Raw genomic sequence first — 18,532 nt, forward strand, 5'->3', positions numbered from 1 at the left:
CTATAATCAAGACCAGCAGTCCTGAGAAGTCCTGATGGTCAGGTCCATCATTAGAGGTGATGTCAATAAGACTAAAAGACATAGAAGCAGGAGTAGGCCATTCAGTCCATCTGTCGTTCCATCATGGCTGATTTATTATCCCTCTAAGCCCATATTCCTGCCTTCTCCCATAACTTTTGATGCTCTTACTAATCAAGAATCTATCACCCTCCACTTTATGTATACCCATTGACGACCACCACAGCCATCAGTGGCAATGAATTCCACATATTCACCACCATCTGGCTAAAGAAATTTCTCTTCATCTTTGTTCTAAAGGGACCTCCCCCTATCCTGAGGCTGTGCCCTCTGGTCCTAGACTTCACGATAGGAAACGTCCTCTGCACATCCACTCTATTGAGGCTTTTCAATATTTGATAGGTTTCAATGAGGTCCCCCAACGTTCTTCTAAATTCCAGCGAGCACAGGCCCAGAGTCATCAAACACTCCTGAAACATTAACCCTTTTATTAGTGGAGGCTTTTCAAGCAGATCAAGACAGTATGTAACTAGAAGAAGGAGGCATAAGAGACTGAAATCTGGAAGAAGAAAAGATCTGCTTCAGGAAGTTGAGCCAGGCAGCCTCAGAGTTTCAGGCCAAAACCCTGCATCAGGACTGAGAATTGTAAAGAGGCAATTGAGAACATAAAGAGGTGAGTAGGTGCAGTGAGACAGGAGCTGACAAGTGCATCCAGGTGGTACGATGAGCAGATGAAACCAAGGGGGAGGTGAAAAAATGGGTAATGGGATGGGGAATTCAGTTGTTTAGAAGAAGAGTGACTGATATTCTGCCCGAGTGATCTGTAACTGAATGCTATGAACATCAAATTTTTGAAGTTCGGGTAGCCCATAACCGCTTTTTTTTTTCTCTCTCCTTATTCCCTACGAGTTCCCTATCTTCTCTCAACCATCCATCTTCTTTCCAATTGCAGCCTCAGCTTCTTCCCCTTCACCACCTGCTTCTGTCTACCTATCACCCACATGCGATTCATTGGGTCACCACGTTCTTTCTCCCACCCATCACTCCGTTATCTGGTTCCCCTGATGACCTTCATTACTTTGCAACTTCCAGAATCTGTAGCCATTTGCTGTCTCCGTTCCTGGCCTGTGCTCACCTGAAGTTTAGAAGAATGGTGGAGGTGGGGATGCGAATCTTATCGAAACCTATCAAGTATTGAAAGGCCTAGATAGAATGGGTATGGAGAGGATGTGGGGGAGTGGGGGAGTCTAAGGCCAGAGAGCACAGAGCAAAAGGATATTGTTATGTTTTGTAGCACCAGAAATTAATTGATAAAAACACAGGGTAGCTGGGGGAACATGTACTTTGTTTTAATTTAGTGAGGCTTGCACATATGATGTGGTGGCATGATGACGTATGCCATTCACATAGTTTTACATATAACCCATAATGAATTATGTAAATAATGAATATTGCTTAATCAAAAAATATATTTATATTATTGAAATATTACTAAAATATTAAATACAAAACACTCCTGCCTGCTTAGCTATAAACTAACTCAATATAGAAGGCATCTCAATACTTATACACAATGTATATATGTCTACACTATAATACCACTGTTATATAGACATTCATAGCATAGCAAGTTGTAAATTGTCCTATTAAGCACTGAATATTTGATCACTGTGGAGGATTTCCTACTCTTGTGGGATAACATCTTACTACTGGGGGGAGGGTGGTCACTCTGCTTGGCAGGTGACACTTGTGGCTGTGGAACAAGCTCGGGTACTGGGGCCTCCTCTGTGTAGCAGTTGACTCGGGGACTGCAGGAAGTGGTTCTGACAGTTCTAAACACTTTTTCTCTGGATGTTGCTGGCATTCCGAGTAGTGCATGGCAAGCTGCTCGATCTGCTGATCCATCCCAGGTCAACAGACAAAGCTTTGAGACCGTGCTTTCATTTTGACTGTGCCTGTATGACTAGCCTGTAGCTTCCCCAATAACTTGAATTCTCAAACCCCACATAAGGCAAACCCTGTCAAGGGCAAGTTAATCCTGGCACTCGTAAAAATGGGGTAACTGGGATTTCTGCTGCACATTCCAGTGATTTTGGGTGGCCATGTAGACCTGAGGACATGTAGAGGCTTTTCTGGTTTCCCCTTGGATCATCTCTGCCATTATAGGGAGACTTCCAATTTGTATTTGGGAGAATACATAAAGAGGAGTGTCCTCTTTTGTAGATTGTTCAGGCATTTTCTTTCCCAAGGATAAACAGGCCAATCCATCAGCATTTCCATGATTAGTTGTCCTCTTGAATTCCATCTTGTAATTGTGACAGAGCCCATCTCTGCATTTGTGCTGCTGCCTTTAGTGGAACACCCTTCTGTGGATTGAAAATGGACACCAGTGACTGATAATCCCATGGCTGAAACATTTTACAACCAAAAGCCAGACTCAAGGGCTCTCTGTCAATCTGTGTGTAATCTTTTTCTGCAACAGTGTGGGAACGTGATGTAAAGGCTATAGAGCATTCACTTCCATCACTCATAACATGGACATGACAGCAGATACGTTTACCGTAAGGCAAGGTATTACTGGATGATGTGGATCATAATGTCTGCTGTCATCATTTCCTTTACCTTGTGGAAAGCTACTTCACACTGCTTTGTGCACTGCCATTTCTTTCCATTCTGTAGTAATGTGTTCAAGGGGAGGTGCACAGTAGCTGGGTTTGGCGGGAACTTGTTAGAGTGATTGACAAACTTTAAAATGGACTGCAGCTGCGACATGTCCTTAGGCCTTGGGGCATCCACCGCTGCTTGAAAATTCTCAGCACTCTGGTGTAAGTCTTGTGCATCAATGGTGTGACCATAGTAAGTGATGGTGGGTTTGAAGAATTCACATATGTTGCGTTATGCTGTACGCCCATAATCTTCAAATTGATTTAACACAGTCTTGAGATTTTGGAGAGGTTTCTTGAGATGGTATCATCTATATCTTTCTGCCAGGGTGCAGCTGTAGATGCTACTCCAACAATAAGCCTAATATCGCAATAAAACACTTCAGACTCTTCTTCCATCTCCATCTGTAGGTCAGCCTCAGCTAAGTCCACTTTGCTATAGTGTTTCTCTCCAGAAAGCTTTGCAAAGATATCCTCTATCCTGGGCATTGGGTATTGATCTACTTTCTGGGTTGATGGTGACCTTAAAATCACCACAGATCCTGACAGACCCATTATTTGGTGACTGGGACCACTGGCATTGCCCGTGGACTCCACTCAACCTTGAAAAGAATTTCTTTAGCCTTCATGCTCTCTGGCTCACTGGCTACTTTTTGGAGATGGTACAAGGAACTGGATGGGCTTTGTAAAATTTGTGTGTGGCACTTTCATTTAGCACTATTTTATCCTTGACCACTGCTGGGGCATCATCCAGTACCTTTCTCAGTTCACTTTCAGTTGACTCCACTGCAGGGATGCGAAATGCAAATGGTCGATGGATCTCCAATCAAATTGCAGTTGCCTCAGCCAACCACAGACCCACAATGCTGGCCCTCCTGTTATTCCCACATACAAGCCCAATTTAGCTTGATGGTTGTGGTAATTCACTGTTACAAGTGTCATTCTCACAGGAGTTATCTTTTCTCCAGCATAACTTTTTAGAAGAATACCTGCAGGCTTCAGTTCAGTATCTTTGAATCAAACTCATTTGTGGAATCATAGAGACAACTGGGCCACTGTCCAATTCCATCTTAATTCACTTCTGGAGTAAGCCATATTACTTGTCTCTTGTTAGTTTTCAAATTGTCACTCATTACGCTACCCAGTCCTGTATACCCTCTTATCGTTATCAAATCTTTCATTGACAGCATGCAGATCAGTGCACTCTTTGAAACTGCAACTTGACTTTTTATTTGTTTCACTTCTCCTTGCAGTCCATTTATTTTTGTCTGTCCAACGTGCTCTTTCTATGTGTCCTACATTGTTGCATCTTCTCAAAGTTTCACCTAGAGCACGGGGTTTAGATTGGGTGGAGTTTGTTAGGTGTGTTTAGGAATGTTCCTTGACACAATATGTAGATAAGCCTACAAGAGGAGAGGCTGTACTTGATTTGGTATTGGGAAATGAACCTGATCAGGTGTCAGATCTCTCAATGAGAGAGCATTTTGGAGATAGTGATCATAATTCTATCGCCTCTACAACAGCATTGGAGAGAGAAAGGAACAGACAAGTTAAAGAAGCGTTTAATTGGAGTAAGGGGAATTATGAAGCTATCAGGCAGGAAGCTTAAATTGGAAACAGATGTCCTCAGGGAAAAGTATGGAAGAAATGTGGCAAATGTTCAGGGAATATTTGTGTGGAGTTCTGCAAAGGTACATTCCAATGAGACAGGGAAGTTATGGTGGGGTACAGGAACCATGGTGTACAAAGGCTGTAAGAAATCTAGTCAAGGAGAAAAGAAAAGCTTACAAAAGGTTCAGAGAACTAGGTAATGTTAGAGATCTAGAGGATTATAAGGCTAACAGGAAGGAGCTTAAGAAGGAAATTAGGAGAGCCAGAAGGGGTCATGAGAAGGCCTTGGCGGGCAAGATTAAGGAAAACTCCAAGGCATTCTATAAGTATGCAAAGAGCAATAGGATAAAACGTGAAAGAATAGGAACTAAGTGTGACAGTGGGAAACTGTGTATGGAACTGAAGGAAATAGCAGAGGTACTTAATGAATACTTTACTTCAGTATTCACTATGGAAAAGGATCTTGGTGATTATAGTGATGACTTACAGCAGACTGAAAAGCTTTTGCATGTAGATATTAAGAAAAAGAATGTGCTGGAGCTTTATAGAAAGCATCAAGTTGGATAAGTCGCCGGGACTGGATGAGATGTACCCTAGGCTACTGTGGGAGGAGACTGCTGAGCCTCTGGCGATGATCTTTCCATCATCAATGGGGATGGGAGTGGTTCCAGAGGATTGGAGGGTTGCGGATGTTGTTCCTTTATTCAAGAAAGGAAGTAGTGATAGCCCAGGAAATTATAGACCAGTGAGTCTTTCCTCAGTGGTTGGTAAGTTGATGGAGAAGGTCCTGAGAGGCAGGATTTATGAACATTTGGAGAGTTAATATGATTAGGAACAGTCAGCATAGCTTTGTCAAGGACAGGTCCTGCCTTATGAACCTGATTAAATTTTTTGAGGATGTGACTAAACACATTGATAAAGGAAGAGCAGCAGATGTAGTGTATATGGATTTCAGCAAGGCATTTGATAAGGTACCCATGCAAGGCTTATTGAGAAAGTAAGGAGGCATGGTATCCAAGGGGATACTGCTTTGTGGATCCAGAACTGGCCTGCCCACAGAAGACAAACAGTGTTTGTAGATAGGTCATATTCTGCATGGACGTCAATGACCAGTGGTGTGCCTCAGGGATCTATTCTGGGACCATTACTCTTTGTGATTTTTATAAATGACCTGGATGAGGAAGTGGAGGGATGGGTTAGTAAGTTTACTGATGCCACAAAGGTTGGAGGTGTTGTGGATAGTCTGGAGGGCTGTCAGAGGTTACAGTGGGACATTGATAGGATGGAAAGCTGGGCTCAGAAGTGGCAGATGGAGTTTAACCCAGGTAAGTGTGAAGTGGTTCATTTTGGTAGGGCAAATATGGCAAAATATAGTATTAATGGTAAGACTCTTGGCATTGTGGAACATCAGAGGGATCTTGGAGTCCAAATCCACAGGACACTCAAATCAGCTGCACAGGTTGGCTCCGTGATTGAGAAGGCACACAGTGTATTGGCCTTCATCAATTGTGGAATTGAATTTAGGAGCTGAAAGGTAATGTTGCAGGCTGTATAGGACCTGGTCAGACCCCACTTGGTGTACTGAGCTCAGTTCTGGTCACCTCACTACAGGAAGGATGTGGAAGCCAGAGAAAGGGTGCAGAGGAGATTTACAAGGATGTTGCCTGGATTGGGGAGCATGCCTTATGAGAATAGGTTGAGTGAACGGAGGATGAGAGGTGACCTGATAGAGGTGTATAAGATGATGAGAGGCATTGATCGTGTGAATAGTCCGAGGCTTTTTCCCAGGGCTGAAATTGTTGCTACAAGAGTACACAGGTTTAATGTGCTCGGGAGCAGGTACAGAGGAGATGTTGGGGTAAGTTTTTTACTCAGAGAGTGGTGAGTGTGTGGAACGGGCTGCCGGCAATGGTGGTGGAGGCGGATACAATAGGGTCTTTTAAGAGTCTTTTGGATAGGTACATGGAGCTTAGAAAAATTGAGGTCTATGGGTAAGCCTAGTAATTTCTAAGGTAGGGACATGATCGGCTTAATGTTGTGGGCTGAAGGGCCTGTATTGTGCTGTAGGTTTTCTATGTTTCTATGTTTAAACCTGCATTGGTTTGGTGTATGAATGGACTCTCCTTCCTCTTGATCCCACTTATGAAACCTAAAGTGTTCTGCTTCTAAATGTTCCTGCTGCACTTTCACAATATCAGCAAAGCTAGCTTTGTCTAGCTTAGCCTAGAATGATCTTGTCAAATGAATAATGACCATGTAGACAACGTTCACTACCCTACCCTTTTCAATAACCTTCAGTGCCCCCTCAAAAAATTCAGTCTTGTATGTAAGGTATGATCTGGCTTGCAGAAAGCCACACTTGACTGCCCCTAACCTGCACATGTTTTTCTAATCCCCACTAATCCTATTCGTCAGAGTCCTCTCCAGTTGCTTCACTACCACTGACTCATTGGCCTATCATTTCTGAGGTTTTCTCTATTTTCCTTCTTGAACAAAGGAAGAACATTAGCTACTCTCTAGTCCTCTAGGACCTCACGTTTTGCAAGTGCTGACACAAAGATCTTTGTCAAGCCCTTAAGAATCTCCTCCTTTGCTTCTTTCAATAACCTAGAATATATCCCACAGGCAGTGAGGACTTACGCGCGTTTATGCACTTAGACCAAGCACTATCCCCTTCTTGATTTTGAAATGCCTGAGCAATTAGAATACTCACACCAATATTGCAATCCTTTATGACCTTTCTCAATCCCAAGTTACTTACTTACTGTCTCCCAAAAAAACAGTGTGGGACACTTACAACCAAAGCATTTTCATAAGACATTTATTGTAAATGGATTAATACATTGACATCTAAATAGATTTAATGCTATGTGTAATCACATACAGCACTGAAAGTTATCCGGCTGCACAGAGATTTGTGGTGAATCATGCCATTTGATTAATATGCTTTGAATTTTGTTCTCAATGAGAAGAATCCAGATTTTCATCATGTAGTAAGTGTCAGGAAATTAATGAGCTAAATGATTCTCTGGGTCAGTTAATAATCACCAAACTAATAAAACAAGTACTTTATAGATGGAATCATGAAGAGGCAGACACAAGATCTAAAACAAATGGTCAGAACACGTGAAATATTGACACAAGGCGGGTTTTCTGGGAGACATTGATGCTTCAGAACAGATTGGCTGTGATTGACTCATATCCCACCAAATCTCAGGGTGTACCTGTGGAGAAGGAGACAGTATTAACATTTCAGGTCAAAGACCTTCCTGTACCTTTCCTCTATATATTGAATTGTAAGCAGTGGCATTATTTTGATCTTTGCACCAATCATGTAAATACATTTTTTTAACTCCATAGAGTGTAACTAAATTCACCAGCATCTTCATCAGAATGCTGAGTGATCCAACAGCATTTTGCACACTGTCCGGCTAGCTACCCCATGTAGGGGCAGAGACAGGGAGACAGATTGTCAGAGAGTGAAGAGGACTGAGGTGGGAGCGTGAGTGAGTGAGAGAAATGCTCTGTTGCAAATTTTGTTACTAATGAAGCACAAATCAGAGGCTGGGATTCCATTCAAAGGCAGAGGGAAAGAGCATTTTGAAGAAGAGTACCAGATTCCTTCTGGGTTCCTGTTCAGTGAAGTGGTTTGGATTATCCTCAAGTCAGGAAAGCAATCTCAGTGATACGGTATTTCTAAGATCAGGCTTCTGGATTAGAGCCATGCACAATGATTCCGTTTTCACCTAAATCTAGCACAATTTATTGGACAAAGTAAACAATTTCAATAATGGGGTGAGTCCCAGGACGTTCTTCACTTGCTTCTTGATACGGGTGTTGGAGGGAGGATGAATCACTGTACAGCTGAAGACTGATTCTGTATTCCACTCCTGTAAACTCACGGTCAGGAAGTGTCTGACACTGATGCTAGAACAACTTCATGCCTTCTTTTCACTCTCACGATTTCCTTTCTGTGTTCTCTTGCATTTCATAGACTCCATAAAACCTCATTTGTTCCTACCTGCCTATACCTGCTGTGCCCCTCCTTTTTTTCTTTTTACCAGGGCCTCAATATCCCTTGAAAACCAAGGTTCCCTACACTTGTTATATTTACCTTTTAATCTGACAGGCACTTACAAGCTTAGTGCTCTCAAGATTTTGGCTTCCAACTTTCCAAGTAAATCTTTGCCAGAAAACAGCCTGTCCCAATCCACCATTGCTAGCTCATTTCTATAAGGAAAAGCTTAAAGGTAACATCCAGGCAGAGGTAGCTGGGGCAGTGTGTAGTCAATCCAATGTGTAGTAAGGCCTCTGGACAGATATTGGCTGACTGCATATGATTCAGTGTTTACCTTTTTTGAGTTCCTAGGATAAAGAATACAATTAGTCCTGCTGGAGGGTCTCTGGCTTAAACGTTAACAATACTCTTTTCCACAGATGCTGCCTGGCCTGCTGATTTCCTCCACCATTTTGTGTGTGTTAATTGAATTTCAATAATGGGGTTAGTACCAGGACCTTACCTGGGACGTTCTTCACTTGCTTCTTGATACGGGTGTTGGAGGAGGGATGAGTCACTGTACAGCTGAAGACTGATTCTGTCTTCCACTCCTGTAAACTCACGGTCAGGAAGTGTCTGACACTGAAAGTGCCCCCCTGCTCCAGAGCGGCCGGTGTAGCATGGGTGCCTGACCTGATCACAGAGCTGCCCTTCTCCCAGGTGACAGTTATGTGGTCTGGGTAGAATCCTGCAGCCACACACTCAAGGATGGCAGAACCATTGGACTTGATTTCTTCCTCTGTTGGAAGCAGCAATCTGACATCAGGACGTTTTGTTGTTCCTGGAAGAGACATGCAAACAATAGTAACATAAAATATTTTTGCTCAGTTTATCTAATGTTGACCTTTTAATCGCTGGTCATCTTGCCTACCTTTGGTTCTTTTTGTCTTTGCTGACATTTTAGAGGACGTGGAAAAATCTTGAACAGAGCACTCGTACTCCACCCCACTGAGCCACTCCTCTACACTGGAACTCAATGTACTGATCACTATTTTTATGATTCCTTTACTTTCTGGTTCTTCAGAGGAAGCAGGAATTTTTGACTCCGTCCCGTTCACCAACCAACTGATGTGGATATTCTGTGGATCAGTACAGAGAACCGTGCACTTCACGGTAGCAGTTTTGCCGATCCACACCTCTTCAATGTCAGGATTTTGAATAAGGACAGACAATTCTGTGGATTAGAAATGGAAACTTCAGAACTTTAGTGGAGACTTTTCTGTTGATTATGCTAGGTCGGGACTGATCAGTAGGCCTGCAGTCATTAGAAGCAGAATCACAAAAACACCCAGATTTGAGCAGTGAGTCAGATAATATTGCAAAGTAAAATCAGAATGAAGAACGTTTCTATTGGGTTTCCAGTCCCTTTCCCATAACTGGGATAAAGAGGCTCACTGCTGTGACTACAGAACTCTTGCGATGGTGTGATACTGTAAAAACAAACTTAACATAGTGAGAGGGAAGCATGCAAGTTACACAGACAGAAACAATCCAATACAACCTATGACTGCAGACTCTTTACATCACAACATTTCAGTCGTACTGTGACCACGCCTCTCCCCATCTCTACAGCCTTCACCTCCCGCATGATCTTCAACATGTTACTATATAGAGGCCTCTGAAATATCTCAGTATGTGCAACCACTGCAGCTCCTGGCAACATATTCCAGCTCCACTCTGTGTGCACAAAACCTGCCCTGCCCATCTCCTTTGAATTTAATCCCCTCCTGCCTTAAATGTATGCCATCTAGCTTTAGATATTTAAATCCTGTTACAGACTGTAGATACTGCCTCTCTACGCTATATACCTCTGACAACATTATAAAGGTCTTTCAAATCTCCTTTCAGGATCTACCACTTCAGGGAAAAGAAGCCAAGTTTGTCTGACTTCCTCTCATAGCTAAAGAGATTAAATGTAGTGCAAATACAAAAATAATATATATTTATAAAAAATGAGATAGTGTGCATGGGTTCAATGTCCATTTAGGAATTGTATAGTAGAGGGGAAGATGCTGTTACTGAATCACTGAGTGTGTGCCTTCAAGCTTCAGTACCTCCTTCCTGATGGTAAAAATGAGAAGAGGGCATATCTTGAGTGATGGGGGTCCTTAATAATGGATGTGGCCCTGACCTCACACATCACGAAGACCCCAGAGAGGCTGGTCCTGGCTCAGTCCTTGATCCCCTGCAGTTTGCCTACATTGGAGATGACAATGCTGTCATCTTGCAGCTGAACAGCACCTTCTCCCATTTGGATAAGCAGGGCAGCAATGTGAGGATAATGTTTTTTTCGATTTCTCAAGGGCCTTCAATAACATGCACCCTCATTGCTGGGTAAAAGCTCCATTCAATGCAGAATGGCATTTCCATTGTATTCTGGATAATGGACTACCTGACTGGCAGACCACAGTATGTGCAGATTCAGACATGGTTATAAGCAGCACGAGGGGCCCACAGGGAACTGTATTGGCTCCTTTCCTGTTAACCCCATTTACCTTGGACCTTAGATATAACACTGTCATGTCATCTGCCAAAATTCTCTGATGAATCCGCAATAGTTGGGTGTATAAAGGGTTTATGGGAGAATGAATAAAGGGCCTTGGTGGAGGACCTTGTCAAAAGGAGCAAGCAAAAGGAGATGATGAGATGGACCTTAGGATGAATAAGTCTGCACTGCTCCCTGTTACTATTGATGGTGAGGATGTGGATGTTGTGACGATCTACAAGTACCTGAGGGTGAACCTGGATGACAGACGAGTGGAGCACCAACATGGAGGCTGTGCACAAGGAGGACCAGAGTCACCTCTACTTTCAGAGGAGACGAAGGCCCTGAAAATCCTGGTAATTCTGGACAGTGTTTCTCAACCCCTGCATGCCACCTTGACTGAAAAGAGGAGCACTTTCAGCAATAGAATAAGACAACAAAGCTGCTCCATAAAGCGCTCTATGAAGTCATTCTTAGCCTCTGCCATAAGGCAGTATAATGAGCCAACCTATAGCTGGGGAAGTGATGACACCCTCCTGTTACACTGTTTGAGGGAATTTATTTTTTATTCTTTCTTACTTCTTTTCTAATATTTGTATATCTGTGCACTTGAAATGCTACTGTGACTCTGTATTTTCCTTTGGGGTCAATAAAGTATTTATCTATCTATCTATCATAAATTGTGAACAGATGTTCTCAGGGTAATGTACAGCAGAAATGTGGCAAAAGTTCAGGGGATATTTGCGTGTTCTGCACAGGGAAAGGATGGTGTACAAAGGCTGTTGTAAATCTAGTCAAGAAGAAAATAAAAGCTTACGAAAGGTTGAAAAAACTAGGTAATGATAGAGATCTAGAAGATTATAAGGCTAGCAGGAAGGAGCTTAAAAATGAAATTAGGAGAGCCAGAAGGGGCCATGAGCAGGCCTTGGCGGGCAGGATTAAGGAAAACAACAGGCATTCTACAAGTATGTGAAGAGCGAGAGGATAAGATGCGAGGGAATAAGACCAATCAAGTGCTACAGTGGAAACATATGTATGGAACCGGAGGAAATGACAGAGGTACTCAATTAATACTTTGCTCCAGTATTCACCATGGAAAAGGATTATGGTGATTGTAGGGATACCTTACAGCAACTAAAAAGCTTGAGCATACAGATATTAAGAAAGAGGATGTGCTGGAGCTTTGGGAAAGCATCAAGTTGGATAAGTCACCTGGACCGGATGAGATATACCCCAGACTTCTGTGGAAGGTGAGGGAGAAGATTGCTAAGCCTCTGATGATGATCTTTGCATCATCAGTGGAGTCAGGAGAGCTTCCAAATAATTGGACCGTTGTGGATGTTGTTCCCATATTCAAGAAAGGGAGTAGAGATAGCCCAAGAAGTTATAGACCAGTGAGTCTTACTTCAGTGGTTGGTAAGTTGATGGAAAAGATCCTGAGAGGCAGGATTTATGAACATTTGGAGAGGCATAATATGATTAGGGATAGTCAGCATGGTTTTGTCAAAGGCAGGTCATGCCTTATGAGCCTGATCGAATTTTTTGAGGACGTGACTAAACATATTGATGAAGGTAGAGCAGCAGATGTAGTGTATATGGATTTCAGCAAGCCATTTGATAAGGTACCCCATTCAAGGCTTATTGAGAAAATATGGAGGCAGAGGATCTAAGGGGACATTGCTTTGTGGATTCAGAATTGGTTTGCCCACAGAAGGCAAATAGTGGTTGTAGACAGGTCATAGTTTTCATGGACATTGGGGACCAGTGATGTGCCTCAGGGATCTGTTCTGGGACCCTCTTTCTTTGTAATTTTTATAAATGACCTGGATGAAAAAGTGGAGGGATGGGTTAGTAAATTTGCTAATGACACAAAGGTTGGAGGTGTTGTAGATAGTCTGGAGGGCTGTCAGAGGTTACAGCGCGACATCAATAGGATGCAAAGCTGGGCTGAGAAGTGTCAGATGGAGTTCTACCCAGATAAGTGTGAAGTGGTTAATTTTGGGAGGTCAAGTATGTTGGCAGAATATAGTATTCTAGAATCAGAATCATCTGCAGCTTAATGTGAAAAAGACTAAGGAGCTGTTGGTGGACCTGAGGAGGGCTGAGGCACTGGTGACCCCATTTCCATCCAAGGGGTCAGTGTGGACATGGTGGAGGATTACAAATACCTGGGGATACGAATGGACAATAAACTGGACTGGTCAAAGAACACTGAGACTGTCTACAAGAAGGATCAGAGCCGTCTCTATTTCCTGAGGAGACTGAGGTCCTTTAACATCTGCCGGATGATGCTGAGGATGTTCTACGAAGCTGTAGTAGCCAGTGCTATCATGTTTGCTGTTGTGTGCTTGGGCAGCAGGCTGAGGGTAGCAGACACCAACAGAATCAATGAACTTATTTGTAAGGCCAGTGATGTTGTGGGGGTGGAACTGGACTCTCTGACGGTGGTGTCTGAAAAGAGGATGCTGTTCAAGTTGCATGCCTTCTTGGACAATGACTCCCATCCACTCCATAATGTACTGGTTAGGCACAGGAGTACATTCAGCCAGAGACTCATTCCACCGAGATGTAACGTTGAGCGTCATAGGAAGTCATTCCTACCTGTGGCCATCAAACTTTACAACTCCTCCCTCGGAGGGTCAGACACTCTGTGCCAATAGGCTGGTCCTGGACTTATTCCCACTTGGTATGATTAACTTATTATTTAATTAATTATGGTTTTATATTGCTATATTTCTTCACTATTCTTGGTTGGTGCGGCTGTAACGAAGCCCAATTTCCCTCGGGATCAATAAAGTCTGTCTCTCTGTATTAATGGTAAGACACTTGGTAATGTGGAGGATCAGAGGGATCCTGGGTTTTAAGTCAATACAACACTCAAAGCTACTACACAGGTTGACTCTGTGTTTAAGAAGGCATATGGTGCATTGGCCCAGCAACCTTGGGATTGAGCTTGGGAGCTGAGAAGTGATTTTGCAGCTACATAGAATCCTGTTCAGACCCCACTTGGAATACTGCACTCAGTTCTGCTCACCTCACCACGGGAAGGATGTGGAAACCATAGAAAGGGTACAGAGGAGATTGACAAGGATGTTGCCCAGATTGTGGAGCATGCTTTATGAAAATAGATTGCGTGAATTTGGCCTTTTCTCCTTGGAGCGACGAAGGATGAGAGGTGACCTGATAGAGGTATATAAGATGATGAGAGGCATTGATCGTGTGGATAGTCAGAGGCTATTTCCCACGGCTAAAATGCCTAATATGAGAGGGCACAGGTTTAAGGTGCTTGGAAGTAGCTACAGAGGAGGTGTTGGGGTAAGTTTTTTATGAGGGTGATGAGTGCGTGGAATGGGCTGCCAGTGAACGGTCGTGGAGGCGGATACAATAGGGTCTCTTTAGGAGACTCCTGGATAGGTACACAGAGCTTTGAAAAATAGAGGGCTATAGGTAACCCTAGGTAATTTCTGAAGTAAGGAAATGTTCCGCACTGCACTATTGGCCGAAGGGCCTGTATTGTGCTGTAGGCTGTCTATGTTTCTATGTTTCTATCTATCTGACTAACTATCTATCTTCCTGAGGCACTGCTCCTTGAAGATGTCTTGGATCATAGAGAGGCTTGTACCATGATGGAGTTAACTACTTTTACTACTTTCTGTAGCTTCTTTTGGTCCCGTGCAGTAGCACCCCCATACCAAACAATGTTTCAGTCTGTCAGAATACTCTCCATGGTACATCTATCAAAGTTTTTGAGTGTTTTAGGTGACAAGCCAAATCTCTTCAAACTCCTAATGAAGTATAGTCACCGTCTTGCCTTCTTTATTACTGCAGCGATATGTTGTGACCAAGTTTGATCCTCAGGGATCTTGACACCCAGAAACTTGAAAATGCTCACTCTTTCCAGTTTCAAACTGTCTATCAGCTCTTTTGTCTTGCTGACTTTGAGAGCAAGAATGTTGCTGCAACACCACTCCCGAAGTTGGCATATCTCTCTCTTGTCTCCATCTGAGATTCTTAGTGACAATGGTTCTATCATCAGCAAATTTATAGATGGTATTTGAGCTATACGTAGCCTCACAGTCATGGTCATGGTTGTAGATGGAGTAGAGCAGTAGACTAAGGGGCACCAGCATTGATCATCAGCAAGGAGGAGATATTATTATCAATATGAACAGACTGTGGTCTTCCAGTTGAGATGTCACGGATCTAAATGCAGAGGGAGATACAGAGGCCCAGATTCTGTGGCTTATCGATCAGTATTGTGGGAATATTCGTGTTAAATGCTGAGCTATAGTCAACAAACGTCATCCTGACATAGGCGTCTGTGTGAGGAGCCATTGAGATTATGTCTGCTGTTGACCTTATGTGGCAATAGGCAAATTGCAGTGGCTCCAAGTCCTTTCTGAGGCCGAGTTGGTTCTAGCTATGACCAAACTCTCCACGCATTTCGTCACTACAGATGTGAATGCTACTGGTCGATAGTCATTAAGGCAGCTCTCACTATTCTTCTTAGGCACTTTCTAAGATAAGGAGCCCAATATTGCACACAATACTCTAAGTGCGGTCTCTTATAGAGCCTCAACATCATATGCCTGCTCTTATATTCTATACCTCTAGAAATAAATGCCAACATTGCATTTTCCTTCTTCACCACTGACTCAACCTGGAGATTAACCTTTCGGGTATCCTGCACAAGGACTCCCAAGTCCATTTAGATCTCTGCAGTTTGAATTCTCTCCCCATTTAAATAATAATCTACCAGTTTATTTCTTCCACCAAGGTGCATGACCATAAACTTTCCAACATTGTATTTCATTGGACACTTCTTTGTCCATTCCCCTAAATACCTAAGTCTTTCTGCAGGCTCTCTGTATCCTCAACACAATCCACTTCTCCAACTACCTTTGTATCATTGGCAAATTTAGCCACAAATCCATTAAACCCATAGTCCAAATCATTAACATGCACTGTAAAAATCAGCGGTCCCAACACCGACCCCTTTGGAACTCCACTAGCTACAGACCGCTAGCCAGAATAGGATCCCTTTATTCCCACTCTCTGTTTTCTGCCAATCAGCCAGTACTCCACCCATGCTAGTAACTCCCCTATAATTCCATGGGCCCTTATCTTGCTAATCAGAATCATGTGTGGCACCTTGTCAAAGGCCTTCTGAAAATCCAAGCATAGTACTTCTACTGCATCTCCTTTGTCTACCATGCTTGTAATTTCCTCAAAAAATTGCAGTACATTAGTCAGGCAGTATTTTACTTTCAGGAAACAATGCTGGCTTTGGCCTATCCTGTCATGTGCCTCCAGGTACTCGGTAATCACATCGAACAACTTTCCAACCACTAATGTCAAGCTAACCGGTCTATAGTTTCCTTTCTGCTGCCTCTAACCCTTCTTAAACAGTGGACCAACACTGGCTATCCTCGAATCCTCTGGTACCTGTTCTGTTGCTTAGGTTGCTTTAAATATCTCTGCTAGAGCCACAGCAATTTCTGCACTTGCCTCCCATAGGGTCTGAGGGAACACTTTGTCAGGCCCTGGGGATTTAACCACACTGATTTGCTTCAGTGTAGCAAACACCTCCTCCTTTCTAATCTGTACAGGGTCCATGAAGTTGATGCCACTTTGCCTCATTTCTATAGACTCTATGTCCATCTCCTGAGTAAATACAAATGCAATAAACTGTTAAAGATCTCCCCCATCAGTTCTGGTTCCACACGTGGATTACAATTCTGATCTTCCAATGAACTAATTTTGTCCTTTGCAATCTTTTTGTTATAGTATCCATATCTATAGAATCGCTTGTGATTCTCCTTGACCTCGTCTGCTAGGACAACTTCATGCCTGCTTTTAGCCGTCCGGATTTCTTTTGTGTTGTTTTGCATTTCATATAATCCATAAAACCTCATTTGTTCCTACCTGCCTATACCCGCTATGCACCTCTTTTTTTCCTTTTTACCAGAGTCTCAATTTCTCTTGAAAACCAAGGTTCCCTACACTTGTTATATTTGCCTTTTAATCTGACAGGCACTTACGAGCTCCGTACTCTAAAAATTTTGGCTTCCAACTTTCCAAGTAAATCTTTGTCAGAAAACAGCCTGTCCCAATCCACCATTGCTAGCTCATTTCTGTAAGGCAAGGCTTAAAGGTAACGTCCAGGCAGAGATAACTGGGGCAGTGAGTAGTCAATCCAATGTGTCGTAAGGCCTCTGGACAGATATTGGCTGACTGCATGTGACTCAGTGTTTACCTTGTTTGGGTTCCTAGGATAAAGAATACAATTAGTCCTGCTGGAGGGTCTCTGCCTTAAATGTTAACAATACTCTTTTCCACAGATGCTGCCTGGCCTGCTGATTTCCTCCACCATTTTGTGTGTGTTAATTGAATTTCAATAATGGGGTTAGTACCAGGACCTTACCTGGGATGTTCTTCACTTGCTTCTTGATACGGGTGTTGGAGGAGGGATGAGTCACTGTACAGCTGAAGACTGATTCTGTCTTCCACTCCTGTAAACTCACGGTCAGGAAGTGTCTGACACTGAAAGTGCCCCCCTGCTCCAGAGCGGTCGGTGTAGCATGGGTGCCTGACCTGATCACAGAGCTGCCCTTCTCCCAAGTGACAGTTATGTGGTCTGGGTAGAATCCCGCAGCCACACACTCAAGAATGGCAGAACCATTGGACTTGATTTCTTCCTCTGTTGGAAGCAGCAATCTGACATCAGGATGTTTTGTTGTTCCTGGAAGAGACAAGCAAACAATAGTAACATAAAATATTTTTGCTCAGTTTGTCTAATGTTGACCTTTTAATCGCTGGTCATCTTGCCTACCTTTGGTTCTTTTTGTCTTTGCTGACATTTTAGAGGACGTGGAAAAATCTTGAATAGAGCACTCGTACTCCACCCCACTGAGCCACTCCTCTACACTGGAGCTCAATGTACTGATCACTATTTTTACGATTCCTTTACTTTCTGGTTCTTCAGAGGAAGCAGGGATTTTTGACTCTGTCCCGTTCACCAACCAACTGATGTGGATATTCTGTGGATCAGTACAGAGAACCGTGCACTTCACGGTAGCAGTTTTGCCGATCCACACCTCTTCAATGTCAGGATTTTGAATAAAGACAGACAATTCTGGGGATTAGAAATGGAAACTTCAGAACTTTAGTAGAGACTTCTCTGTTGATTATGCTATGTCGGGACTGATCAGTAGGCCTGTAATAGTTAGAAGTTGAATCACAAAAACACTGAGATTTGTGCAGCGAGTCAGATATTTTTGCAAAGTATAGTTAGAATGAAGAACCTTTCTATTGGGTTTCCTGTCCCTTTCCCATAACTGGGATAAAGAGGCTCACTGCTGTGACTACAGGACTCTTGTGACATTGTAACCAAACATGTATTTTATACAGCGAGATGGAAGAATGCAGTTTTCATACCACAGAGATAATCCAATATATCCTTTGATTAGTGCCCTTTTGCATCACAACATTCATCGTAGTGTGACCATGCCTCTCTGCTGCTCTACAGCCTTCACCTCCCACATGAGCTTCAACATACAGGTCTCTGAAATATCTCTGCATTTCCTTCCAGGAATACCCCTGGCAACACATCCCAGCACCCACCAATCTGTGTGTACAAAACACCTCCTTTGAATTTAATCCCCTCCTACCTTTCAATGTGTGTCTTCTAGCTTTAGG

The 18,532-nt window shown here is 43.0% G+C and overlaps 1 protein-coding gene across 1 annotated transcript in view; it reads right to left on the reverse strand.

The window, feature by feature from the left end:
* Window positions 1-7,163: 7,163 nt before the first annotated feature.
* Window positions 7,164-18,532, reverse strand: part of LOC132381711 (immunoglobulin gamma-1 heavy chain-like) — a 36,500-nt gene continuing 25,131 nt past the window's right edge. Inside the window, exons 6-10 of the mRNA XM_059951287.1 lie at window positions 17,667-17,969; window positions 17,259-17,576; window positions 9,221-9,523; window positions 8,813-9,130; window positions 7,164-7,516 (exon numbers count right to left, since the gene is read on the reverse strand). Coding sequence (XP_059807270.1) covers window positions 7,506-7,516; window positions 8,813-9,130; window positions 9,221-9,523; window positions 17,259-17,576; window positions 17,667-17,969 — 1,253 coding nt within the window. The 3' untranslated portion in view covers window positions 7,164-7,505. The remainder of the gene's footprint in view (window positions 7,517-8,812; window positions 9,131-9,220; window positions 9,524-17,258; window positions 17,577-17,666; window positions 17,970-18,532) is intronic.

Source organism: Hypanus sabinus, chromosome 26 (genome assembly GCF_030144855.1).
Source record: "Hypanus sabinus isolate sHypSab1 chromosome 26, sHypSab1.hap1, whole genome shotgun sequence".
Taxonomy (NCBI): Eukaryota; Metazoa; Chordata; class Chondrichthyes; order Myliobatiformes; family Dasyatidae; genus Hypanus; species Hypanus sabinus.